Source organism: Pseudonaja textilis, chromosome 1 (assembly GCF_049901715.1).
Source record: "Pseudonaja textilis isolate UNSWEBS1 chromosome 1, rPseTex1.2, whole genome shotgun sequence".
Classification (NCBI taxonomy): domain Eukaryota; kingdom Metazoa; phylum Chordata; class Lepidosauria; order Squamata; family Elapidae; genus Pseudonaja; species Pseudonaja textilis.
The window spans coordinates 207,413,548-207,441,026 of NC_141990.1; the positions used below are offsets into that span (position 1 = coordinate 207,413,548).

Consider the following 27,479-nt stretch of genomic DNA (forward strand, 5'->3'; position numbering starts at 1 on the left):
CTTTCTCTTACTAATTTATACTCTATCAACTTATTTTCTAAATGCTCTATAAAACCACCCGTTTCCTTGTGTTCTGTCAGCACTGTTTCTTTTCTCTACACATTTTCTTTTCTTAAATTACAATAAGTAGAATAAGCATGCTAGTCTATATGTGAAGCATATGTGCATTCTCGCTCCCAGCTGTCTTTCGTAGATATGTATGACTACTTCTCTCCTGCAATGAATATATAAGGGAGATTGTCAATCTTTTTTGAACCTTAACATCTATTAAATCTCCTACTTGAATACTTGTGGAGCTTTGTTGATCTAATTTCCCTTGTTCTGAGTTCTATTACCTTCTTAATTATAGCTAATTTATCAATTAGTCCATCAGAAATAGCTATTCCCCAAATTTAAAAAAACCCAGCAATCAATAAGATATTGTTATGCATTTCAAACCTTGTCAAAATATCCTATAGGTCAGATCTTATCTACACACCTGAAATTATGTATATAGATGGAGAATTTCTGACAAGGGTAGAGTACACAATTATGCCTAAAACACTATGGTCACTGTTTCCTAACAAATTTATAAATGCAGAGGCATATTCTATGCAAAAGGATGAAGCTTTTTGAAGGTTTATTGATGTCATTTGGAATGTGAAATGCACTATTTTTAGTCATTTAATAAAAATTAAATAACTAGTTTCCTTTTCTTTTAAAAAGTCTTATATTAAATGAATAATGCAAGATTTGAATTTCTGACAGCTCTGTCAGACTGTAAGATAACCACAAGCTAACAAGCCCACCCACCAGTTATATGACTGATATTGATGATCTTGTTCTATTCAGTGTAGTGTCATCACAGTTCAGTGAATATTCTAATTAACTTTGCACAGAGCTGCTAAAATTGGTTCCAATTCCTTGAAAAACACATATTGCAAAAATACAGCGGATAGCACGAGGATCTCTATGCATTGTCATGTTCAAGTGAAAACATTTGCACAGATTGTATTTGCATGCATCACTGGTTTTTTTTTTCTTAATCCTTAATTCTGTTGCCACACCTTTATTGCTCTTAGAACAGATTGAGTCAAGAGTAGTAATTACCAAGGGCTTTATTATATCCCCAGTTAGACATATTGTTGTCACTACATTTCATTTGCTGAAAAATTAGGAGGTGATTAGGTAGTCTTGTTTTTCAAAAACTAAATTATATCAGCAATCCATAGTTATTTAGGTAGAGCAAAGAAAAATGTTATACAATACAAGGTTTACAACAAAGTATTGCTGTAGCTACACTTATATAAGTTGCAGAGTGGTTAATGTTGCTGACCAAATATTGGTGATAGTAAACCCTAAGCGTTTATTGTTATAGAAATGGCTAGTATATGCCAAATATGCAAGAGTAAAGAGTTGAGGCTATAATTTTGTTACCTTTATTCTACTGGGCTGAAAAGATTTGGAAGTTAATGCTTTTTTAAAAAAATTTCCCTTTGCCTCACCATTCTCTTTCCTTTCTTTCCTTTCTTTCCAATTCCTGATCACATTTATTTTCAGTTACGTTTTATATTTTGATTTATATATTGATTGTATTCATGTATTGAATATATATTGAACGATAGTAAAGCCTAAGTTAATCGTTCATTATAGTAGGATTTTCAGCTCTATTCTTCCATCTACCACAGATAGTCATCAACTTACTGTACAACCCAAAATTTCTGTGGTTAAGTGAGACTTTTTTAAAGTGAGTGTTGCTCCATTTTATGATCTTTCTTGCCAGGGTTGTTAAGTGAATCACTGCAGTTGATCAGTTAGTAACATGGTTGTTATGTGAGTCCGGCTTCCCCATGGATTTTGCTTGTCCAAAGGTCGCAAAAGGTGATAACATGACTCTGGGACACTGCAAGAGTCATAAGTATGAACCAGTTGCCAAGCGTCTGAATTTTGATCCTATGATCATGGGGCTGATACAAAGGTTGTAAGTGTGAAAAATGGTCACTATTTTCAGTACTGCTGTAACTTTGAATGGTCATTAAATGAACTGTTGTAAGTCAAGGACTACCTGTACACACACCGATGCACTGATTTCACTTTGATAATATAAATTTGAAGTGTAATGGCCAGAATAGAACAGTTCTGCAGCTGTATTATTACTGCAGCTGTATTATTACTATACTGTTTTTATTACTGCAGTTATATTACTATACTAATTTTTTTCTTACCATTTGTTTTTATACAACTGTCACAGTGGATTTATATTTGAATTGGTTTATTTAACATGAGACCAAGATGCCTTTCTTGATCAACTCTGATATTATGGAGCTATTTACTTAGAGGGTTAAACACAATTGCTTTGCTTTTGCTGCTATTTTAGATTTTTATTCCCTCAGACGAAAATTGTAAATCAGGGACACAATACTGTGGCTCCTGATTCCATCAAGCTTATGTTACCTAAATTTGGCAATCAACTAATAACTAAAATGTGATTCTCCAGATGAGCTGTTCAGAGCATCCATTGTTTGGGATGATGCTTCTGTTGCTCGTTTGATAGGCTGGGCTTTAATTCAGAGAACGCTCCTCCTCTTCCACGGCACTCCTCCCTAGCGTCCCCAGTTTTTGCTCAGCCTTTGTGGATATATGCAGCTTAATTTCCTTTCCCTTGGCTGGAATAGCAAAGGCTTCAAAAGGAGTCAACAAAAAGGTCTGCTTTTAAACTCAAAACAACTCCTTTAAGGCTTTTAGTTTCAATGAGTCAAGCAACTCCCTACAATATATAACTTGAGCCAAGGGAGCTCACCGTAGCTTCAGATAATGATCTCTCGTCCCCAGGACAATCGGAGGTGATAATGCCTCAGCCGCATGGCTAACAACTCACGTTATGATTTTTTCAAGCCAAGCCGCTACGATTGCCAGCGCCCGCGCCCGACAGAAGAGGCTCCATTTTAAAAGGGTACGTGGCTTTTTTCTCTCCCCTGGGAACACCGTCTGGGGTGGGGGCATCAGCGCCCATCTGCCCCACCGCGCCTTTTTATTCAAGGGGAAACTCTGCAGTATCGACTCCCCACAAGGCGTGGAAGTGCTGCTGAGCCAATTTAACTCATTATGCGCCTAAGAGATAACGGCTGGTGCCATTGCAGACTCACTAACCTTGTGGTAGTGATCTGCATTTTATTTCTGGAACCATGAGAGACTTTTCTTTCCCCAACAGGGGTCTCCTTCCTGGAACCCGAGGGAAATCACCCTAATACATATGTGTGTGTATGTCGATAGATAGATAGATAGATAGATAGATAGATAGATAGATAGATAGATAGATAAATAGATAGATATAATTATTCTATTTTGGACCCTTATTCATTAAGGAGGAAACTGTTGGCTTATGCCCTCACAGAATTAAACAGCAGCACCACAGCAACCACCAAGGCCCGTGTCCGCCTGTGCAGGAAGCTGTCACAGGCTTACATCTTATTTCAACAATTCCTCCTTTCTAGGCCTATGAGGTGTCCCTAATTTGGCTAATTCAGAAATAATAATATTAATAACAAAATAATAATAACGATAATAGGAACAAGAATAAGAATTCAATATTCTTACATAAGATTATTCTTACATAAGTTACATAAGACAAAACTGGGGAGCATTGTTTTAGGGTTCCCTGGCCATTGCTGGTTCAGGCCCCTGGGCGTGCCAACCGCCCAACATTTCAGCCTCATTAACAGTAAAATTTAATAAGCGGTCACAATGGCAAGCGGCAGTAGCTCAAGAACCATGTCAAATTCTCAAAACAAATTGAAGCATTCTAAGTGTACCTCCTAAGCAGCAGAAAAAGATGCTAACATGACCCATAAGGTACTAGAAAAAGTTCATGTGGGAGGATGAAGAAAATTCTCAAACCTCATCTCCTCCAGGCCTACTTCGGCTCCAATCCCCCTCTGCAACCACCCCTGAATCTGTCTGTGTAATCCAGACACAGCGCAGCTGCACAAGATCAGGTAGCCCATCTAGACCAGTACAAGTGACTCGAAGTGACTCTGTGGCCACATTGCTTGAACAAGCGGCCAGATTCTGTCAAGATGATGACTTACCGGAAAAGATACCCACAAAGATGTGACTGTGGATGGAATTAGCAATACACCAATGTATCTCTGCGGGGGTGCAGCATACTGCTCTGAACAACAGAGTGCTCTTACTGACTGGAATTCCCTATAACTCTGGTCACTAAGCAGGACAGAGCATCCTTACCCTCAGGTATCTCTCCACAGGAGATTCTGTAGTTTCAGATATACTCCCGCAAGGTATATAGAAGAAGCAAGGGCTATTGATTGGATGGAGCCAGAGGACTCAGAGTTCTCCTGCTCAAATTCTAGTTAGATTCACATCAGCTGACATTAAGAGGTGATGGTTGATGCTACATCTTGATGACTAAAACAATGCCGGCATCATTTTGTTTATAAGAATTCCATGACATTATCTGTTGAGAGGCCACTTTCCCTCACAAGGATCTCCGTGAGGGTCCAGGGGACATTTATGCCGATTACGGACCTCTTTCTGAGGTTGACTATTGGGCTTCCTTTTTCAGTTGGCAGTCCTAACAGAATTCTAGCAGCACAGTAACAGTGAGTGCCAAGGCCTGTGTCCGTCTGGGCAGGAAGCTGTTGAGGGCCAGTGACTGCAATTGGGTGATCCGGATTTAATCTTCTCCCAACCAATAATGTAAGAGGAAGTCATAACTGTCCCACAGAGGTTCTTGGACCTCGTCCAGAAACAAGGGGTCTCTTCAGTGGCGTATAGCCCTCTTACAGGATATGATAGAAAACTTTTAATTTGGTTTTCTGATTCTGCTAAATTTCTCATCACCACGATAGTAGATAAAACAATAATGGCAATTATCCTCCTCCTCTGAAATTCCAACGGAAGCAGAAGAGGCTCTCAAGTCAAAGGATGTACAGGGTCGAATTGTCCCCATGTAGGGCATGTCGATCTGATGTGAGGGCCATAACAGCGGAGTCGGCCGCATCCCCCCCTTTTTTACTTGATCGTCTCTCAGGTTGCTCTGCCATCTGAGGGAAATTATCTCAAATTCCAATATCAGAGCACACAAGGACGCTGCAAAACTCTATTAAATTATCTGCTCAAGCCAGGGCATCTCAGGTTACTCCTCGCCTACTGCTATGGCTCAGACATTGGCAAGCAGATATTGCACAACTAATGGAAGCTTGCTTCCTCCCCAATATAGGGAGATAATTTGGTTGGTGGTGCCCCGACCTATCTCTGATAGAGACTAGAAGCAGAATATAAGTTCCTCTCTTTTCACAGAACCCAAAGTAGTCCTTCCTAGCTTTTTGGAGGTTCCTTCGTTCCCTCTACCAGGAACTTTTTCTCTCCAGACTCCAGGGACCGCCTGGACACATGAATCACCAACAATCAGATAGTTTCCGATCTGGAGATAGATACTGAAGGGGAAGGCAGAGAAAAAGTATCGCTCGAGGAACATGAAATAGAGGTCTCCTAGGCACAACATAGGACTCACAACTGTGCCCCTATTGGTGGAAGGCTCAAACCTTTCACGGACAGATGGGATGCTTCTACCTCTGTTTCCTGGGTTAGAGATATCAGAAGATTAGGCCTGGCTATAGAATTTCTATCCTCTCCCCGGAACCTTTGCATTACTTGCCCTCTCTCGGGGGATCCTGTTAAAGGGAGCGTGATGGAGACAGCTATTGTTCATTTATTGGAGATCCAGGCAACTGACCTGTGGCACCGGATCAGCAGGGGCAATTTTAGTTTTAAAATGACTTAATCGATCCATAGTTCATAGGAGGCTTAATATGAGTATACTGAACTCCATACTTCTGAGCTTCAGAAGGGGCAACTTTCTACCCTCCATTGACTTAATAGAGGCCCATCTCCACATTCCAATTAGATCTTCACATAGCAAAAGTCTTAGTTTTTGTTATAATACTCAACGTTTTGAATACATTGCACTGTCCTTTGGGTTGTCATCTGCCCAAGGTTCTTACGAAGGTTCTGATGGCTCTGGCTGTCCATCTCAGGGGAACACCTGTTAGATGGCAGGATTATTTAAATGACATTTCATTATTATCTTGTTCATATAAACAGGCAAAGGCGAAGCCTTAGCATCGGTCACCACTAGAAGAGACTTGCAGTCCATCTCTCATCACCCACGCATATGCAAGTTTCTTACAGCCTCCTGTAGTGCATTGATATCACACGTGGGACCTCAACAAGGTCTATGCATAGATTTCAACTGCACAATGCATGTTAGGAAACAAAGGTTCTCTTCGTTTCTTTTCAACCACCCACCATTGGGTGCAAGACCCCTTCCTCAATGACCAGTAAGTGGCTGAGAGCACAATTCCCAGGTCCTATGAGACACAATCTCTTCCTGTACCCAGGGGCATCGCTGCTCGTTCGACCTGGAGCACTGCGATGTTGACAACATGGGCCACCAGTGCCAATAGCGAAAATGTACAAGGCGACAACATGGGCCTCACCATCGCCTTTTATTTAGAAACGATTAGAATGATGTCTTCGCCTCTACGGAGGCTGCCTTTGACAGGAGAGTGTTACAAAGGGTCCGTAGGGACCAAGAAAAAGGGGAATCCGAACCAGATAGAAGCCCTCCCGTAGGACACGCCAAGCTTTGGTATGTCCCAAACAATGGGTGCTCTGAACAGCTCATCTGGAGAAGGGGCGTTGGTACTTACCTGACACGCCCTTTCTCTGTGAGCTGTGAAGAGCATCCATCCCCACCCTTATTCGTCTGGTGGGATGCTATTCCGGCCAAGTATTTGAAAGGGTGAAGGAGAATAAATATTTGATCACTTCGACTTCGCCAAAACTGGGGACGCTAGGGAGGAATCCTATGGAGGAGGAGGAGCATCCTCTCAATTAAAGCCCAGGCTGTCAAACGAGCGACAGAAGCATCATCCCAATCAATGGATGCTCTTCACAGCTCACAGAGAAAGGGCGTGTCAGGTAAGTACCAATTCCCTTTTCTACAGATTTCTGCGAGACAATGAAGACAAATATATTCATTATAGTTACATGAGTTATTAATATTTTTAAAAGTGTGCACCCCAATATAGGAAAAACATTACTATTTCTAAATTGATAGATATGTTTCTGATCCAAGTTTTAGGAAAATGGAAAGGATATATTTCTGTAGTGATAATAATAATATGGTTGGAGAGGAGCTATTTGCTTTAAAATAAATATTTCCTAAGGAATTGCCTTGCCTGTCCATTGGAAAACAGTTAAGAAGCTGTGAGAAACGCATTTCCTATAAATTGTATAGATTGATAGCCTTGAGGAAATAATTCCTGAATACAGATTGTCTTCAGTGGGAAGACTGTATTTATATGTGAGGACTTTCTTGTGTGGTAATCATCACCAATTCATAAGTGTTGCACATATTGCCTGAGCAGAGTCAATATTGAAAAAAAAAATACTGCTTCTATTCAATTTCTAAATAGATTTTTTTATATAAAAGTAAAGCTGAGAAATATGTTATGACTGAATAACATATTTATGGTTTATAAAATACAAACAGTTCTTTTTTATATAACAAGGATGCCATACCTTAGATATGATTAATTGATGTACAATTTAAAATGTAGGTGTTTATATATATCATTTATTTTCTTATATGACTATCTGGAACTAAAAATAAATATGTGGATTAATCATTTCATGTTAAAGGAACAGAACATATATGTTCTATCTAAACCTTAGTGTTTTTCTTATCTGTATTTTTTTTTCTTTGAATAGATTGATTCTTTGAGAATCAATCCATCAGAATAGCGCTAGAAAGGGACCTTGGAGGTCTTCTAGTCCAGCCCCCTGCTCAAGCAGGAGATCCTAACCCATTTCAGACAGGTGGCTGTCCAATCTCTTCTTAAAAACCCCCAGTGATGAAGCACCTACAACTTTTGAAGGCAACTTCTGTTCCACTGGTTAATTGTTCTCACTGTTAGGGGATGTTTCCTTAATTCCAGGTTGCTCTCTTCTTGATTAGTTTCAGAATCAATTTACATTATCTGTTTTGTCTGCTAAAGTCAAATATGATATATTTCAGATATTTCAGATATATTTGAATCACAACCCCCACTGCTCTCTGAGGTTGACTTCCACTGCTGGGATTTCTAATTCAGCAACATTAATTTCTCAGATGGATAATTTTAAATTTTTTAAAACAATTATGGTTTCTCTTCTATCTAATGCTAGTTGGCTTTTTAAATAAGCTTCCAAATAACACCTGTTTTTATTTAAAAATGTACACAGGCTTAAGGTTTATGCAGAGTTTATAAAACACCTCTAGGTGATGGATCAAAGATTTCACACCGATTTAATGCAATATACATTAAACACTAGTGAATCTGTAGTGCTGAGGTGTTGAAAGACTGTGTTAAAATTGCTGCTTAGGTATGGATGACCTTGGGCAGGCAATTGTTCAAAAATAAGGCTACAGTTATTTCAGGATAAAAGTAATTCATAGTTGTTGAATGAATGTAGAATAATTGTCTATATCATACAAGGCCTGTTTCCCATCACCTCACGTCAAATGGGAATTCACATATTGGCAATGCTGATATTGCAGTCACCTTTTCTGGCTTTCCAGTAACATAGTGTCAGCAAATTTCTCATTATTATTATTATTCCAAAATAGAGTTTTGATTTTGTCTGTCATACTAGGTTACTTTAGTGCCAACCGTAGTCAATGATGCTGAATTGGTAAAAATAAAAAAGGAATCATAAGGCAATATGAAAGTGTTAAATATACTATTGTGAGGACCAATTTCCAATCATCATGGATTTGTGAAAGGTTTACCTTCAGCTTTCAGGGCACCCTCTCTCAAATGGAGGCTAAATATAAACCATTGAGGTTTGTAATTCTTGCTGCAGTTATGGGATAAAACTTGGAGGAAGAGATGTGGGAAGAGCAGTGAACTTCTATGAAGTTGAGGTGATAATACAATTAGCTGCAAAGAATTCGGGTAACTGATGGAGATGGCACTGAAAGAGAAGTTTTTGACTTTACAACGACATATGCAACTTGATCATTAAATGTGAAAAGCTGGAACTAAGGAATATTTAGTGTCACACAAATGCACGAGCCAACAACAGATGCTTTAGTAGAAGCAATTGAGAAATTTTATGGCAAAATGCAAGAAAGGCATAAAGAAAGAAGGTAGTGGGTATTTGGAATGCAGAAGTAGAGGAATTATTGGAAGATTTCAATTATGTAAAACAATCGTATTAAGTTTTGTAAAGAGAATTTGTTCACCTGTTTGAAGCAGCATAAATGTATAGCACATGATATAATCAGATAGGCAACATCAGAATAAAAAACTATGTAATGGAAGATGGAGAACTGTAGTTCAGTCAGGTTATTTTATGTCCCAATATTGATTACAGAATCATTCATGAATTATTGGTAGGAAATATATGGATTTAAATTTAAAATATTAAAGACACCTTATACACTAACTGTGTACGACCAGGAGAAGACAAGTATATAATAGTAAAACACAGACGTTAGGAAATATCGCTTAATATGCTTGATTTCTCAGGCAAGGAAAGTGGGGTAAAACAAAATAATTAGGTTTAAAAAAAGTGGAGATTTACTTTTCTTATCAATGATCTATTCTATCGAACTCTGTGAGTTACATTAAGGAAGATGGTATTGCAGAACAATTGATTATTCTTCTGTGAAATCTTGACAATGAATAACAACAGCAAACTCTGAGAAAACTTAAATTGGAGGCTGTGGTCCAAGCAACCTGATTTTGTTCAAGTACACAATTTATACTCACAATTAAGACATTTGCAGCCAAAGCCTGAACTATGGCTATACAAGGTCTGAACCTTGGGTGAGCACATTTCCAAGAAAGCAATCCAGATCTTGGTTATGAAGATGGCAGACTGATATCCTCATTCATGGTAAAGTCATTCATGGGGGCAGATTTTTTGCAAACTGACCTGGCATTTCACAGCAGTAACAGGAGTCCTGCCCATCTGATTATCTGCTCTTGAAGGTGAATACTGAAATCCAGACAGAAGAACCATTCTCCTCCATGCTGCATCGAGAGCCCAGGATGGGTTGACTCCTTTCTATGATGTCATTTAGCTGAGTCTGTACTAAGATATAAAAGCCAGCCCCCGGGAGAGACCCCAGCTTTTGACTCCGCTCCTTTCAGTCAGTAGCTGTGTCTCTGAAAGCGTTCTGTTAGACAGCACTCACAGGGATCTTCAGTACTTTTTTCCTCGCTTCAAGCAGCTCCCAGGGCAGCTGCTCTTCCAGGAGAGCAGGGCTCTCTCTCCTGCAATGTTAGGAGCAGTGTTACAGAGCTCTGTGCAGGCAAGCTCTGTGGTTGGAGCAATCGTAAAAATGATCGGCAAACTGATAAGAGCACAAGCCAGCTGATTGTGTGTCTGGTTGCTGCATTTTTCCCTTGCTAACTTCGCTTGGGGCTCTGTATAGCCTAAGGAGCAATTCTTCGATCTTGGAGCCTGTTTTCCTGTAGTCAGCGGCCATCTTGGATTCAAGCCTTCCACCACGAGGTGAGTGGCCATTTTGTAAGCCCGGGGGCCATTTATACCCTAAGGCAGTGGTCCCCAACCTTTTTTGTACCAGGGACCAGTTTCACGCAGGAACACTTTTTCAAGGACCGGTTAGGGGTTTTTATTTATTTATTTATTTATTTATTTATCTTTTGTAACCTTTATTCTTGGAAACCAGTTAAGCTGATGAGCATTTGTCCCTACAATGACTAGGAGATTGAACCTGAATTGAAGGCACCTAATTCTATCTTTTTTCAATCCATAGATTTTAGTTGAAGTTAAAAGAGATTTCCATTTTTATTCCCCATTACCTTTTCTTCCCACATCACTTGCCAAATATCCTTGCTCTACTGCCAGATAAGGCATCAACAATGGGAGGTGTACTGTCCCTCATCTATAATATGTCCAGTGAGTTGATCTGTAGCTTGGTAATAACTTGCATTCTAACATGCTACAAAATAGCCCATAAGGCCATAAAATTGGAAGGGTGAAGCATTAACAGAGACTAGTGATGACTAAGAAGAGAGATCACCAACTGTCTTTTCCTTTCTTATTTGACACTAAGCTCATCCAGTAAATGGAGAAAGATACATTAGATAGTGTGTTTGTGAGTAAGTAGATAGCTTGTAAGTGTGGCTGACTGGGAAGAAAAGAGGAACTCTTGGATTTTACTAAGGTTGAAAATAAGAAAAACTTATTACATCATATAACAATTTTTTTGACATTTCTGAATAGGCTGTATGAAAAATAAATAGGTCTACACTTCTTAAGAAAATCTTTTCTGCAATCTCTGTCATGCATCTGATCTCTATTTATGTACACTTCTAAACCAGCAGATTGGCTGATGCGTATAGGTTAAAAAATAGTAGCACATTGTGCTAATTATAACAGCCTCAAACTGTCTTATCAATAGGTGACAAATTTCTGAATGTTACAGTGAAAATGTCGTTTCCTTATTTCATGTAATGTGTAAAAGAAACAGATGCTTGCTATAAGGCGAATGAATGTACAGTATTGTTTATTAGAATAATTGCCAAAACATTAAAACATTTTTCTTGCCATAAGCTGTATTTATTGGGGATCTATTTGAGCTAGTTAATAAAATCTGTTAGTTAGGTACTTCAGCTTCCATCTTGAGAAGTTTTAGTCACTTTCACGTGTCAACTGAAAACGGGTGCCTTGCATCAATACAAAACTAGGCCTAAGGCAAATGCTGTACACCAGGTTTATTCACATTTATGCAATTTACATTTCCAGACTACTTCCCAAATCCTGAATAAGTGACAAGAGCAATGTGGGTATATCACTACATGAACAATTGTTTGATACTTTGGAATTCCTGACAATGATTTTGTTTCCATGTCCTGCTCTTGAATGTTGTTATGTGGAGTATTAATTATTTAAAATGTTTACTGTATAAACATTCTGCTAATTATTTAGTCCCGTGTTTTCATTAAACAGCAGGGCATAAGAGTTCATAAATTTCTTTCTTTCTTTACAGAGCGTGTGTCATCTTGGGTGTGATATTTCTTCTGTCTTCTTTATGTATAGTGATCAAAGCCATCCATGACCTTGCAACTAAGTTGCTTCCAGAAGTGGTAAGATCTTTTTTTTAAAAAAAAAATCCTAAATTTCAATGTTTCAATAAGAAAGGTTGTTATGCGTCTGCATTTGTTCCTTTGTAGCTTTGCATGGAGTTGTATAAAAATTGCAAGGTTATGTTTTATAGTGCCACACAGTGTGATGTCAATTTTATCTTTATTATTTCCTTTTGTATTAACATACCAAATATATTCACTTCTAGAAATCAGAAATTCCAGAAAATGTGCTATGGGCAAAAGTGGGACTAGGAGTAGTTAGCATTGGGGAAATGTTAAAAAGTTGGAATTTGCTCAGATTTCCTGAGTTGTATGTAATCTGCAGTGCTACAGCTGAGGAAATTTTGTAATGGTACAGTACAAGGTTATTTAGAATAGTTGCAACGATAGGAAATAAGTAGTGCTCTTGTGCCTAAGATTCTAGAGTGCTCTAGAACAGGGGTCTTCAACTTTGGCAACTTTAAGACTTGTGGACTTCAACTCCCAGAATTCCTCAGCTTGCTGGCTGAGGAATTCTAGGAGTTGAGGTCCACAAGTCTTAAAGTTGCCAGGATTGGAGACCCCTGCTCTAGAAGCTATTTACTGTAGCTAAATGTTGTTAAAGAAGTACTGTTTTCTTGAGATTCTACAGACTTGTTTAAAGTGAAATTTTATTCTCTAAAATCCCATTTTATGTAGAATCAAGATTGCACTTATTATTATTATTATTCATCACATATTTAGCCAGATGTTTAGGCTAGATTTGGCATTTTTATTGATCTATTGAGTCCTTCCCAAGGACCTGAGGTAGCCAGGTGTTGCTGTTTGATGGTTTTAAAGGTATTGTTGCATGATATAAACTGTTCCAAGTAAAGCTGCCTTTTGCAATTGACTAGTTGTGATGTTGTTCAGTGTTATTATCATCAGATTTAGATTTGATATCCTGCATTTTTTATATGTAACTCACGATGGTGATCATACCTAATAGTCCTGTCTATTTCCTTCCTACCAAGAATCCTACGAGGGGGGTTGGGATGAGAAGAGTGACTGGCCAAAATTGATCAGCTAGCTTTTGTGCTTAAAGGAAGCCTAAAATTTCCAGGTTTATATATGGATTATTTACATACTATTGTCTAAGAATTATGTCTAGAAGAAAATCAACTAAATTCCCTGTAATAATGACGCAAGGGAGCTTAGCTTGATAGATTTCTTAACTATCTTTCTTTGTAGAATTATTTTACAAAGCTTGGTATGAAATTTTAATAGCCTGACTCCCATTTTCAATCATGTGGCTTTGGCACAAACTTTCTAATACAAAATGTTCTTCACGTTCATTTAACTCATGGGGCAGAGCAAAGTAATAATGGAACAATGATTTAAGAATGTCATGGTTTGTTCAGTTTTAATGTATTTATAATTCGCATTTTTAAGGCCACACAATCCATACTTAAGCAAACCTAGCACCTAGCATGTCAAGAGAACCCAATCATAGGCTGTATTGGCATTTTCCCTGCTGCACTAGACTTGCCTCTTACAGGTAGTCATTGACTTAAAACCAATCATTTAGAGACCGTTCAAGTTACAATGGCATTGGAAAAAATGACCTGTAATCTTTTTTTTTTACACGATTGTTGCAGTATCCCCTTGATCACAGGATCAAAATTCAGGTGCTTGGCAACTGAATAACAGAATAACAGGGTTAGATGGTATTCTAACTTGGTCTTCTAGTTCCAACTCCTTGCTCAGGCAGGAAACCCTATACTATTTCAGACAAATGATTGTCTACTCTCTTCTTAAAAACTTCTGGAGGCAAGTTGTTCCACTGATTAATTGTTCTAATTGTCAGGAAATTTCTCCTTAGTTTTAGGTTGCTCCTGTCCTTGATTAATTTCCATCTATTGCTTCTTGTCCTGCCTTCTGGTGCTTTGCAGAACAGGCTGACTCCCTGTTTTTTTGTGGGAACCGTGTAGATATTGGAACACTACTATCATGTTATCTAATGTCACTGGCTTGTATTAATGATGGTTGCTGTCTCCCAGGGTGATGTGATCATTTTTTGTGACCCTCTGACAAGCAAAGTCTCAATGGGGAAGCCAGATTCACTTAACATAATGCTAGCTTAACAAGTATAGTGATTCACTTAGCAACTGCACCCAGAAAGTTGTAAAATGGGGCAAAATTCACTTTAATAACTGTCTTAGCAATGGAAATTTTGGGCTCAATTGTGATTGTAAATCGAGGACTACCTGCATTAATAGGTAAATAGGTTGAGAAAGGAATGGAAAAGACACTCCTAAATCCTAGACTTCTCTTCCAGTGAAACTTCTCTGAAGCTTGTTCAGCTACAAGAGTAGACTTGCTTTAATAGCCTTCACAAAAATCTCTGTAAGAAAATCAACTGTAAGAGAATGAAAAAGAAGACTCTTTGAGATATACTGTAGAGAATTCCAGCCATTTCTTTCAAAATGCATTTTGTAAGCTTCCAATTTTGAGTCAAGTCATTCATTGTATGTCTAATGTACTCCAGTATTCTAAGAATATTGAATCACAGTTTGAAATGCTCAGATTAAATGCTTGATTTGACATGATGTTTTCAAAGCTTCTAGGCAGTAGACCGTATCTCTGCAATTAAAGCCCATTAGAAGAGGCTTGAAAAACAAATTTATTTCTCAAATCTGATTTTTTTAAAGAGTTCCGGTTTGTCTGTCACATGTATTCTACTTTCCTATGTAAAGCGATCTTGATCACATTTGACAAGGATTCTATCCTGTTCTATTCTATCCTTGGAATCACATAACGTTTCTATGATTTGATTCAAGTTTGTGATCTGAGATTAAATGGCAAGCCAATTTGATTTAAACCATTTTGATATTCAAGATTCTATTTTAAAAGATTTGTCTGTTTGGGCTATAATGGGAAAACTACAAAATTTCTAAAACTGTATTACTTTTGGGGAAAGTTTAAACAACTTTAAAATTTCATTGGGATACTTTTCGAAGTTTTACCACAAGACATTCTTGAAGTCTGTTCCTTTAGGAGGAATGAAAAAAAAGGATAACAAAACAGCCTGTTGGTTATCTGGGTAGCAGTTGTAAGATAACAGAATTATACAACAATGCCATAGAAATAGGCAAGTCATACAGAAGGACTTTGGACAAGAAAGTAGCCTTGCCATCCCATATCTCCAAAAGCAGTAAAATTTTTGGACAGTGCCTGTAAATGTTAGCCTTGCAACCATTCAGTTCAATTTTCCCTCATTGTGCAGGATTAAACAATTAGCTTTGGCTAAATCAGTAGTTGTTTGCAATACAAGCACCATCCGCATATTGCATGCAATTTTAATATGCTTGAATCCTGCTTTCATTTCCGTAGGGAACGAAACAAGTCCTATATGTATTTTATCTGCTGCTACAACAAAGAAGAACACATTTATTCAGTAAAAGGCATTTTGATAAGATTATTTATGCATGACATTTACTTACTTACTTACAGGACTTATTTGGCTACCTATCTCACATGATGACTCCATAAAAAATATAGCTAAAAAGAAAAATACCCTTTCAAGAGGAGCTCTCTAACAAATGTCTCTCTAAGTCGAGAGAGAAATTTAGCAAATATGAGAGCTTGAGGAAAGAATTTGTTGGGTGCTAAGAATACAAGAATAAAGATAAGCGGGCAGGAGTCTGCAGTTGGGACATTTTGTGCAAGTGGTGAGCTTACCTGATTGTCTGAAATTAATATATTCATCATTATATGAATTGTCCTAAGATTTATGGAAAAGCACTTGGGAATAAAATATGATTAAAATGGTCCATTTAAAAAATACAGTTTTGATCCTTCTTTTTAGTACCAAGTTAAAAGTTCAGAAAGTTAAAAATAATGTAAATACACCAGAGGGGGTACTCAGCAGGTCCTGACCAGTTCTGGAGAACCAGTAGCGGAAATTTTGAGTAGTTTGGAGAATGGCAAATCCCACCTCTGACTGGAGGTTTTACAGTATCCTTCCCCTTGCCACACCCACCAAGCCACGCCCACAGAACTGGTAGTAAAAAAAATTGAATCCCATCACTGAAATACACCCCCCCTCCAAAACAAATTCAATCTAAAGTCATATTCCCACTTTTAACTAAATACACAAGTGTTATTTCTCTCAAAACATTCACAGCTGCTTTATGTTGAAGGGCCCTTCAGAAGGGCTAGCTCTTCACTGCTCCATGAAGTATTAATTGGGAAGGAACTATCATTGTCTCTAGGGACAGATTGTTTTAGAGAGCTATCACCAAGATCATTTGCCATCCTATTTCTGAGGTCAAGATGCCTCTCAGAGGTGGGAGTTGCAGCCCACCTTTTTTCATGGACCTCACACTGAAGTGGCAGATTCTACCATCCGCATGCAGTATCCAAAGATACTCGGTTCATAAGCTAAATAGGATTTTAAAGATAACGATCGGCACCTTGACTGCCAACCAGCGGTCAATTTAGTTCCTACACTAGATGTATGACATAGGCAAATCTGGCTTGTTCATTTTGAGCCAGTCAAAGCTTCTAAATGATCTTTTAGGGCAGTGTCATATAGAGTAAGTTGAAATTGTCCAAATGTGAAATGACAAGAGGATTCCAAGTGCGAAGTGACCTGCCCCTATTCTGAGAATAGCTACAACTAGTATGCAAAATGGACTTGTGCTCCTGGCCTCCATGGTCTCTGCTTACATTTCCTGTGACTCCCAAGAGAATTCTAAAATATGACTGAGCATTGGTGATAGAGCATAATCTTATCAAAAGGGAAAAATGGGCTGCCTCCATAGTCACCTTCTAAACCTAGTATTTTGTTACGATTTTAGTCAAGCAGAGATAATTGAAAAACTGTTCTCAATAGTCTCTGAGAAGTTTTGAGGACTTGCATAAGACTGGAGGAAGATGCTTCCTAGGGAACTACTTGTGAGAAGGATCTGAGTGTCCTAGTCCACTTAAACTCACTCAGCAATGTGATGCAACTGTATAAAAAAAGAAATGCTACCTTGGAGTACATTAACACAAACATAAGAGTCTAGATCAAGGGTGTCAAACTCACAGCTCACGGGCTGGATACATCAGGTGCTGTCCCTGTCCCTGCCTGGTTTAGCGAAGGGGAATAAAGTCTCGATATGTCATGTGACGCTGCTGTGACTCCGCGAGATTGACATCCCTGGTCTAGATCATGGGGAGTAATTATTCCACTCTACTCCGATCAGACCCCTATGTGTATACTGCGTCCACCCCAATTCAAAAGAGGACAGTGACAACTTGTTGTAAGTTCAGAGAAAAAATAGCAAAATGATGAAGTACCTAGAAATCAAGCTTTACAAGAAATGTTTTAAAGATTTTGGGTATATTAAACCTACAGAAGAGAAGATTAATTATGGGGAGATATTGTAAAGTTAAATATAAAAGAGGGAGTGGATTTATTCTATATAACTCCAGAGAGCAGGACCAGAACTAGTAGGTTAAAACTACAAAGGAGGGGAAGGGGAGGGAGGGTGTTCATGATAGGTATCAGGAAAATGATATGGTACTATACGTTACAACATCTTACCAGTTAATGAATATTTCAGCTTCAACAACAACAACACTAGAGCGCACAACAGATATAAACTAAATGTAAACCACTCCAAACTCGATTGCAGGAAGCATGATTTCAGCAATAGAGTGGTCAATGTCTGGAACTCACTACCTGATGCTATTGTCACCTGCTCAAACCCCCCCACTCCTTTACCCTCAAACTAACCTCTATTGACCTCATGCCATTCCTAAGAGGTGTGTAAGAGGCTTGCATAAGCACACAATTGTGCCTACCATCCCTGTCCTATTCTCCCCAATTATTAGTTCCTATTTCTTGTATTTAAACTTATGTTTATTCTTGTTTTTGTTACATTGTAAGCTTTAGACAAATAAAAATAAAATAAATAAATAAATAAAAACTTACTGTATGAGCTTTCAGCCAGTGGAAAGTGTGCCACAAGGAGTGGTGAGTTCTCCTTCATTAGAGGTCTTCAAAGAAAGACTAGATGATTATGTGTTAGAAATGTTCTAGTGATCTTGCCCTGACTAGGGGATTGGACTAGATGACTTCTAAAAATTATATGTTGATTCTATGATTTCAATTTCCTGTAATTAGTATTATCTCTTTTGGTGTTGTGTCAACACAGTTTTCCAAGTCCATAGAACAGTTCACCTTTTGATTCTTTGCAATTTGTTTGGGGCACTTGTTTGTTTTGTTTCTTTAAGTCAATGTTGAATCCTGGCAATAGCTTGGACTAGTCCATGAGGCTTTCTTGGCAAATTTTTAGAAGTGGTTTGCCATTGTCCCCTTCCTAGGCAGAGAAGGAGTGACTGGCCCAAGTTGCCTTTGGGTCTAAGGTATGAATAGAATTTCTGTCCTCCTGGTTTCTAACCTGATGCATTAACCACTACATCAAATGGCTCTCAAATGGCATGGATTTGGATCATCATGATATTGATAGACTTGCTTTGGATTTTCAATGTAGATCCCACTTTAAGGATTTTTATAATTAAAGTTTCAGTATTTACCATCTTACAACATTTAAGTGTCCCAGTGCAAAGTCTGAGAATTAAATGTAGGCTGAAAATTACTATTTCACAATTTGGTCATATTCAAACCCATGTTTCTTCTCTCTTCAGCTCTTGCCATTCATTGTGCAGGAGCATTAAACAGTTTGGAAATAGCAGGTTCTCTGCCACTTAAATGTGATTTTATGATGCGCTATTTATAAACCAGTCTTTCAAATGAGCTGTAAGTCTTGATCTAGGCACAGTGGTGACTTATATGAAACAATTATTACGATTTTTTTTTTGTCCAGCAGAGATACCACAAGTATCTGCTGGACTTATTTGATTTTATTGTATAGTTTCCATGGCAACCCTCTGGCAAATACATCTCAGTACACCTAGGAAAGCATTGAGATATATTTACTAATAAGACATGATGTATGATAGGATTAATACATTTCATAATACATCTCAGTAAGTGTGTAATGTAGAATAAAAACGATCTCTCTTCCAAATGTGCATGGAATTGAAGGTATTAAAAAAATCTGTTAGTGTCTCTTTGTCTTTCTGTCTGATCAGGGAATTTTTGTCTTTACTTTTGTTGAAACGTTATCACTGATTTTCCCTAAAATTAAAGTATTGTGGGAGAAAGCTTGGAATGATGATGAAGTAGCCAAAAATAGCATTATTGTATATAAAAGAAAAATATCCGTAGGCTAAACGAACAAACACAGAGAGAAACAACATAGAGGGAAGCTCCCTCCCTAGAGATATCCATGTGAGAATTAAGCATGGTTGCAAAATACTGACTATTGGAGTCAAAGTAATTATTGATGCTAGCAAGACTTCCAACTGATATTTAATATTTTCTGATAAAATAAAGTTAATTACAAGCACAATAGAATCTTATTTTATGCTATTGCCTTTGTTATTGCAACCAAGTCTTGCCTTCTTTTCTATTTCTATCCACCTAAATATATTCATACATTTTGTTTTCCATTTTTTCAATAGAAGATTGTTTTAATAATAATAATGTAGTAAAAAAATTAAAATAATTTTATTCTGCTTCTGTACCCTGATGAAAGCCTTGACGAAAAACAAAATATTTATTGCACAGCACATAAATGAACATTGCTTTTTTATATTTTAATTCTGTTATCAATTAAACCAACTTTAATTTTTGCCTTGGCTCCACTTACATCTTTCTATTTATCCCAGTTGCATATTTAGCCGACTTGTGCTGAAAGCCAAAATTGTACATCCCTACCATATGGAGTCTTCCTTGCAACCAGCCTCTGTGAGAGTTTATGAAAAAATAGAATGTAAAATCTGCTTAAAAGACATTTTTTTCTCCTTTCCATTTTTGCTCCTTTTGGGATCACTTGGTTTAGCAAGTCTAGCAAACCATGGAATATCCATGAGTGCTGTCTAACCATTGTTAGAAACAAATGCAGCCTTTTTTGAGGTTTACAATGAAAAGAAAAATTAAATATAATAGAAATATTTACATATTTGAGACAAAAACAAATCTTTCATCACTTCTGTCTCGTAGAAATCAATGGGAAAGCCAATTTACTTTAAATGGTTAAGGTGCCAGACTAGAAAACAGGAAAATTGTGAGTTTTAGTCCCACCTTAGGCAAGAAAGTTGGCTGGGTGACTTCACCTGGGCCAGTCACTCAACCCAATCTTCCTCACAGGGTAGTTATTGTGAGGAAAATAGGAGGAGGTTACATTGTTTGCCTTGATTTATTTATAAAGTGCAAGTAGTCCTCAAAATATGATTGTAATGGAGCCTGCCCATTACAGTTGCATGTAGCAATAGGCATTATGTAACTATTAGCTCAGGCAGCTATGACTCGGCTAACTTCCCATCCCAGTAAGAGGAACAGAATTACCTTAGGGGTGGGGGAAACCCTTGGAGGCCTAGTACAGGCCCATGCCCACCTGCCCTAGCATTCCCAAGGCCTCCCCATCTCCGAGTTTTCTCCATGTTCCACTTCCCATGCCTTGAGTCCCAAGAGGCCTTTTCTCACTCCCAGTGAGTCCTTGCAGGCTTTGGGCCTGATTCCCACCCCACCCGGGCCAAACTCTTTTTGAAGAGCTCCAAGGCTTTCCAGAAGGCAGGAATGCATAGTTTCATGGCATGATTCTGGAAGCAGCCGTCATGTTTTCAGCAGCTGAATTTCATTTTGGTATAGCCACCACTTCAGGGGTAGGATTCTACCAGTTCACACCTATTCGCTAGAACCGGTTGTTAATATTCTAAACAGTTCAGAGAACCGGTTGTTAGAAGAAATTACTGGCCTAATCCTGTAAGGAAGGCAGGAAGGAAACATTCTGGTGTTGCTTACAGAAACTGTCTCTCTTTGCTGGTACTTTGCTTGTGTGGAGTGACCATTCAAAGTTACAATGGCACTGAGAAAAGTGACTTATGACTATTTTTCACACTTACGACTGTTGCAGCATCCCCACAGTCATGAGAGGCCAGGCAAGGAGATGTGTGCTTCGATGTGAATGATATTGAGTTGGCCGCGCCCACCAACTAAGCCACACCCACAGAACTGGTTGTTAAAAAATTTGAATCCCACCCCTGCACTGCTTGCCAAATTGTGCCATGCAGCCGGTAATAAAGCAACCCATTTTGCTGCTTTAGCGTGATTTGCACAGTGCTGCAGAAGATTTCTGCAGCATTCAGAAGTTTCTGCAGTGCTATCCAGACCTTGTTAAGGTAGCAAAATAAAGTGGCCTGCCCTCCTTCCCCAGTGTGGGGTCTGGAGAGCTTCAAAAGGTAAGTGCGGTGGGTGATGGATGTGTGGGTTCTGAGGGGTGGGATGTGGGGGGAGAGAAGCGGGGAGGGGGCGACAGCGCTGCAGCAATCCTGAGATCAGGAGGGTGAATGACCACAGGTGCTGCAGCCATTGTAATTTTGAAACAGGGTGATACATCAATTTTGGCATCTATTGTAACTTTGAATGTTCTTTAAGCAATCTCATGTATCTCAAGGATCATATGTAATAAAGGTGGGATAGAAATAAATGCATACATCAGTCAATAAATATTAGGCTTACCTAACTTCCAAGGCAATCCTTTTGTAAAGCTTTAAATCTAAATCTTCAGATGCTCCAGAAACTTTGTGTTTTTTAGCCACAGAATTCATAAGTCTTCCCTCCCTTGTGGTTATTAAATAGTTGCTAAGCAAATTTGGCTTCCATAATTGACTTTGCTTGTTGGAAGCTAACTGGGAAATAGTGGTCACATGACTACAAGATGCTGCAACAATCGCAGCGCCAGCACTTTGGCCCTTGTTTGTAGAGGGTGGTACGATGATTGTAATTTCCCTTTTTGCAAGACCATTGTAACTTCAAATTGTCATTAAACAAACAATCCTAAGTTAAGGACTATTTTTATATTGATTCGATGCTGCATGATATTCCAAGCCAATGCATCGATGCAAATAAACAATAGGGCTAGTAGAGGCATATTTGCATGCAAGTATTTAAAGAAATATACATAATAGACACATGCACATATATAAAATTTATATATTATTTAAATATAAAATTTTAGTAAATTCATATTAAATAAAAATGATTTTTCTCATTATGGTACTGTTTAAATGTTAATCTTCTGGTTGTAATTCAGCACTGCTGTTCTAATTAAAATAGTCTAGTGAAGCAATGAACAATACGAGCCGATGGATTTGTTGCCCTGTTTAATGATTTTCAGAAGCAATATCAAGAAGATGTGTGGCACCAGAGAGGAAAGGTCCTGAGGGATATGGCAGCAGATGGCTAGGATTATTTTATTCATTTACCACTGTATTAAAGTATGTCTCATCATTTTTGGAAGGCGAATTAATTTCAAAAAGTAATAATTCACTCCTAGGGCTATTGTACTGTTTCCAGAGATTGTGGACCGATCCTGTTGTCATTATATTCATATCTCTGCATTGGACCCTTTGGCTGTTATCAATTCTTTGGATGAGAGGTGCCTTGAAACTCTGCAGAACTTTATGACCTTACTCCTATTCAGTCGCAGTCTGTTCATTTCCCAAAGTGGAATAGGAAGAGGACTGGTTTAATTTTGGTGTGTGTGAAATACCTGTGAGATATTTGCAGAGAGTGAGGAAAAGCAAGCAGGTGTTGGCAGTGAGCAGCTCTGATGCAGAAGTGTTAATAATAGTTCATTGAACACATTCTGGTGTGTGTGTGTGTGTTTGTTTGTTTGACAGCCTTTGTGCCAGAAACCTGAATTCTCTTTCTTTTTGGGTTCTCTTTTCTTCCTCTTCTTTGTTCAAACCTTGGTTTGCACTTCATGAAGCTGCAAAGTGGTAATAATATTTTGATTACCAACACGAAGGGGTTGTGTAGCAGTATTTTTAAATGCAATTGACAGAAAAAAATCAGAGTACCTTTGTTTTGGATGGAATTGGTAGGAAAGCATAAATTTAGACAGCTGTTGGGTGTGTGAGATTTGGCACAAAACGCTTCTCTCCCCATTCTCAGCAGCCTTCTGTTCCAAAGTGGCTAAAGTCCTGACATCTGGTTTTCTGGCTGACAAAAAGAGTGATAGGGACCAATTCTTTTTCCCCAGTTTTTGAGGCTTGGATCTGCTTCTCTCTACAGCTTCCAAGATCTCAGATCTGTTTTGCTGCAACTGCTGGCTCTGAATATGAATTATTTCTGTAGGGTGGGGTGGGGTGGGGAGGAAGACAGAGATCAATTTTCTTGTTTCCTCCAGAGACACACAGATGTATTCTATTGAAATATTCATCTGAAAGACCCTCTCTCTCCTCCTCCCATGCCTGAGGTCAAGCCTTTATCAAGCTACTGTAGCTTAGAGGTGTGTGGCACCATCTAGGAAGGTAGTAAAAAATTGAGGCATCTCGCTTTCCAGGGAGGTTGGGTGTTTCCTTTCAGACAAAAATTATAGCGTTCTCCTATTTAATGCCAGTTGTTTATCTTAAAAGTTATTTTTGTTTTATATTTTTAATCTTTATTCTTTTTTAGAATGAATAAAATGCAAAGATATATGGTAGGAAAAAATATCAGTGCTAAATAAGAAAGAAATGTTACCCCCCACCTCCCCAAAATTTAAAATTAAAAGAAATGAAGCAGGAAAAAAGCCTTTAACGACTTAACAAAATGTAATCAGTTACAATACTAAATATCTAAGATATGCCTTAAATGCCGCTGCTTCACAAAAATTCTTGCAATGCTTTATTATTAAAAACAAAAAAAAATTAGAAAAAGTCATTTAATAATACTTCTGTATCATTGTAAAATACCATAACATCTGTGCCAAAGAAGAACATATTACTTCATAATTTGATTAGTTGGAAATATTGCCCTTTTCAGGAGGATAAATTTACCCATTTTCAAACATCAATCTTTAGAGCAACAATTTTGCAGTGAGAATTATCGCTACCTATCGTGCCCACTATAACCATTTTCGATGCTTCTTTGGAAAGGACGTAATTTTGGCCCCAATGCTGGGATGTTATTACTTTCAATCAAAACCACATGTGGCCCAGTACCAGGATTTATAGAGCAATGTCAGAATTATCTAGTATTGCTTATCTGGTCCAACTATCAAGAGAAGGCCTGATCCAGTGATCCCCACTTAATGGAATAAGCCCCTTCTGGAGATAAAGATTCATTCATTCAGTTTGTAAAGTTGCCTATTTAACAAGTGTGAGTCTGGGGGTCAACAGCACTGACTCTGCTGAGGTTTTGTAAAGAAACAAAACAGGGTTGTTTTTTTCTAGCATACATTTGAGCTTTAAATTAGGCAAAGTATTTGAAGGACACCTAGGGTTTTTGTTGGTAATTGTTTTCCATTTTTATTTTGTATTTGTATCCTACCTAGGTCTGCCAGAATGGGGCAGTTTATGTTATAAAACCAATCAGTCAATATTAGTGAACTTTGATTCAAGAATTATTACATCTTGAAGTTTATTATTTGAATTATCTTTCAAAATGGCATAGAATGTTTCCCTTTTCTTTTTCAGGATGACTTTCTATACAGTGTTTCAATTTTAAGTGGAATCCTTTGTACTACTTTAGCAGTGGTCAAATTTATGTTGGGGAACGTGCTTACAAGTAGAGCATTGTTAACAGATGGTAAGTAGCAAACAGGTATCTCTTTCTTGATATTATTAAATCAAAGGCTAGTGAAGTAGAGGTAAGTGTGTGATTGGATGAAATTACAGAGAGGAGATTCGGTTAATGTATGTATAACAGATTTGGTAAACTTTTTTGAGTTCACTGAGCCCTTTGTTCTCTGACCTGTTCAAAAAATTAATGAATTTAGAAGCAAACATTATGCACAGAAGTAGTCCAAGGACTACCTGATCCTGTTGCTTGTTGCTCTGAAATTAGTTTGTCTAAATAAATAAAATAACAGGGAAAAATAAACTTTGAAGCCAAATAGTCAGATAAAATGTTTAGAGTCAAATAAAAACAATCTACCAAAATTTATTGTAGGAATCTAGATGACTTTCCACACTCAACATTTGGCCAGAATGTAGACATTTTAAAAACAAAACAAAACCCTAAGCATCTACATTTTATTAGATTCAATCATAATTGTCTACCTGCATTTTGCCTGGAATTGCTGTTTGTCTTTTGCTTCTTCTTGTTTTTCAGACTTCAGGAATTGTAGATGGTTTTACTCCTAAATTGCGTTAATGTGTGCAGTGATGGAGTTGTCAGAAATCTGTGTTTTACTATTTCAGCTGATACAATACACTTACACACACACTTTTCCTTAGCCAGTACGTAAACTAATCTTCACTTTTAAAATTAAAATGCTTTTAAAATAGGACTTGAATAAAAAAGCCCTTAGCACAAATTTAAAAACTGGGTTCTTTACCTGCAAATTATAACTATATTTATGGTTTGGAACTGAATTAAGTTTAAGTAAGATGGGTGGCTTATAACTTTTATAAATAAATAAGATTAGTAACAGCTACAATAGAACAATCCTTCAAAGATAATATTGAATCTATGAGTTTATAAAGATCATGAACTTTTCTCCACGTTGCCAACATCATTTATTGTGTTCCCCAGCAACAATGACTAATAGTTCTCACTGGGAATTTTAATTCTGGTGACATTATCTTTTTTCCTCTGCAATGTTTTGAAAGAAACATCAACTGATGTATCTCTTGTAAAAAATAAAAAGATGTGTTTTCTCTGCATGATAAATTAAGGTAGAATCCTATTTTTATTCATCTGAGAGAAGCACCCTTTGAGACTTATGTCTGAGGTTAACAGGGATAATTTCACTCTTTACTGTGTCTCTCTGGCATGTACAAAGCAAGTCCATATTATAGGCTTTTTTGATTTTGATTTTTACAATGTGTGGCCTTTAACCAGTTACTACTGTAATTGAATGCATAAAGAGAATTCCCAAATGATATGGTCAAGAGTAATCATATTTATGAAGGATCCAGTATTTCTCTTACTTCAAATGAAAATGAAAAAAAATCTTCAAGAGCCAAGGCATTGGAAATTTAATATATGAAACAAGCTGTAATCCAATAAGAAATCTTAACACACAAGCAAGTTTTTTAGAAATAAATTTCAAAATAATTTAATTCAGTTAGCACAGCCATTATCTCACAGGGCTGTTGGATCAATTATATTTTTAGGTTACCAATCCTGATGTATAGCGATTCAGATATTTACAGATATTTGGGCAGATAGCAGTGTGAAGCTTGAAGTTCCTCAGACATACCCAAGTTGAGCATCAATATTTATTCGCTGTTAGACCACAGACCCTGAAAAAACACCTCTGACACTATGGGCTTCTTCACTGAATTCTCTAACAGAAATGCAAATCAGAATACTTCCTGCCAGATAACCATGCTCCCATACTATCCTGTACCCAGAAAACTCTTCCTCCTTATTTGGCATCTGCCCTGACACTCTTGGGAATTAGAAAGGAGACTCCTTTCCTACCTGGTCCAAAAGTTTCAAGATCTCCCTTTCTTCCTTCTCCTTCGCTTGGGTATGAGAAAATCTGTGACGCATTGACCAAGTCTGTGCTCCTTACTCCTTTCACTATTTATTCAATTAATAAATGTATATGTTGCCTATCCAAAGCTACTCCAGGGAGCTTCCTTTCCTTGAAGGAAAACTCTTGCAGCTCTATATGACAATTGGTCAACTGGACATTTTGGGGTATTTGTAACTAATCTCTTCCTCCATAACGGAAGGTGACCTTACGTTAGGATGCTTCAGTTAGAACTTTTCTTTAGGTAAACTTAGAGAAGATGTCTCCTGTTTGCAAGGCCAGACAAAACTGGCCAACCGTTCATAAACTTGAAAGGACAGGAAGAAAGCCCTATGATTAGAACATTGAGGCTTGTTATCTAAAGAGGATTTGATCCTGGTGTCCTGCAGTAAATCTGGTCTAACCCTGTCAAATCTGTGAAGCTTTTGCTGCTAATGAATTTGGGGCAGGATTTCAGAGACATGAATTCAAGTCTTTTCTGATGCCTTTCGGGAAGAAAGATCTATTCAATTGATACTTTTTCTATTATTCTGGCTCCCTGATGATTTCCAGCATATTATACAAGAAGTGCATGTCTTCTTATTTAATTAAATGTATAAATCTTATTCCTGCTCTACCACTCATCTGGGGCAAAGTATAATGAAATATAAATTAAGGCTGATCAGAAAGCAAATAACACCTGAGAATTTGCATTAGAATTTAGAGAGTGATGCCATATCAGAGTTAAAAATCCATCTGTGTCTTTATTGTATGTTAAAAACTGACCAGT

At 37.7% G+C, this 27,479-nt stretch overlaps 1 protein-coding gene across 2 annotated transcripts in view; it reads left to right on the plus strand.

Moving 5' to 3' along the window:
* TMEM163 (transmembrane protein 163) overlaps positions 1-27,479 on the plus strand; it is an 84,259-nt gene that overhangs the window by 50,299 nt on the left and 6,481 nt on the right. For both annotated transcript variants that reach the window (XM_087920329.1, XM_026714630.2), the window contains exons 5-6: positions 12,068-12,164; positions 24,702-24,813. In XM_087920329.1, coding sequence (XP_087776455.1) covers positions 12,068-12,164; positions 24,702-24,813 — 209 coding nt within the window. The remainder of the gene's footprint in view (positions 1-12,067; positions 12,165-24,701; positions 24,814-27,479) is intronic.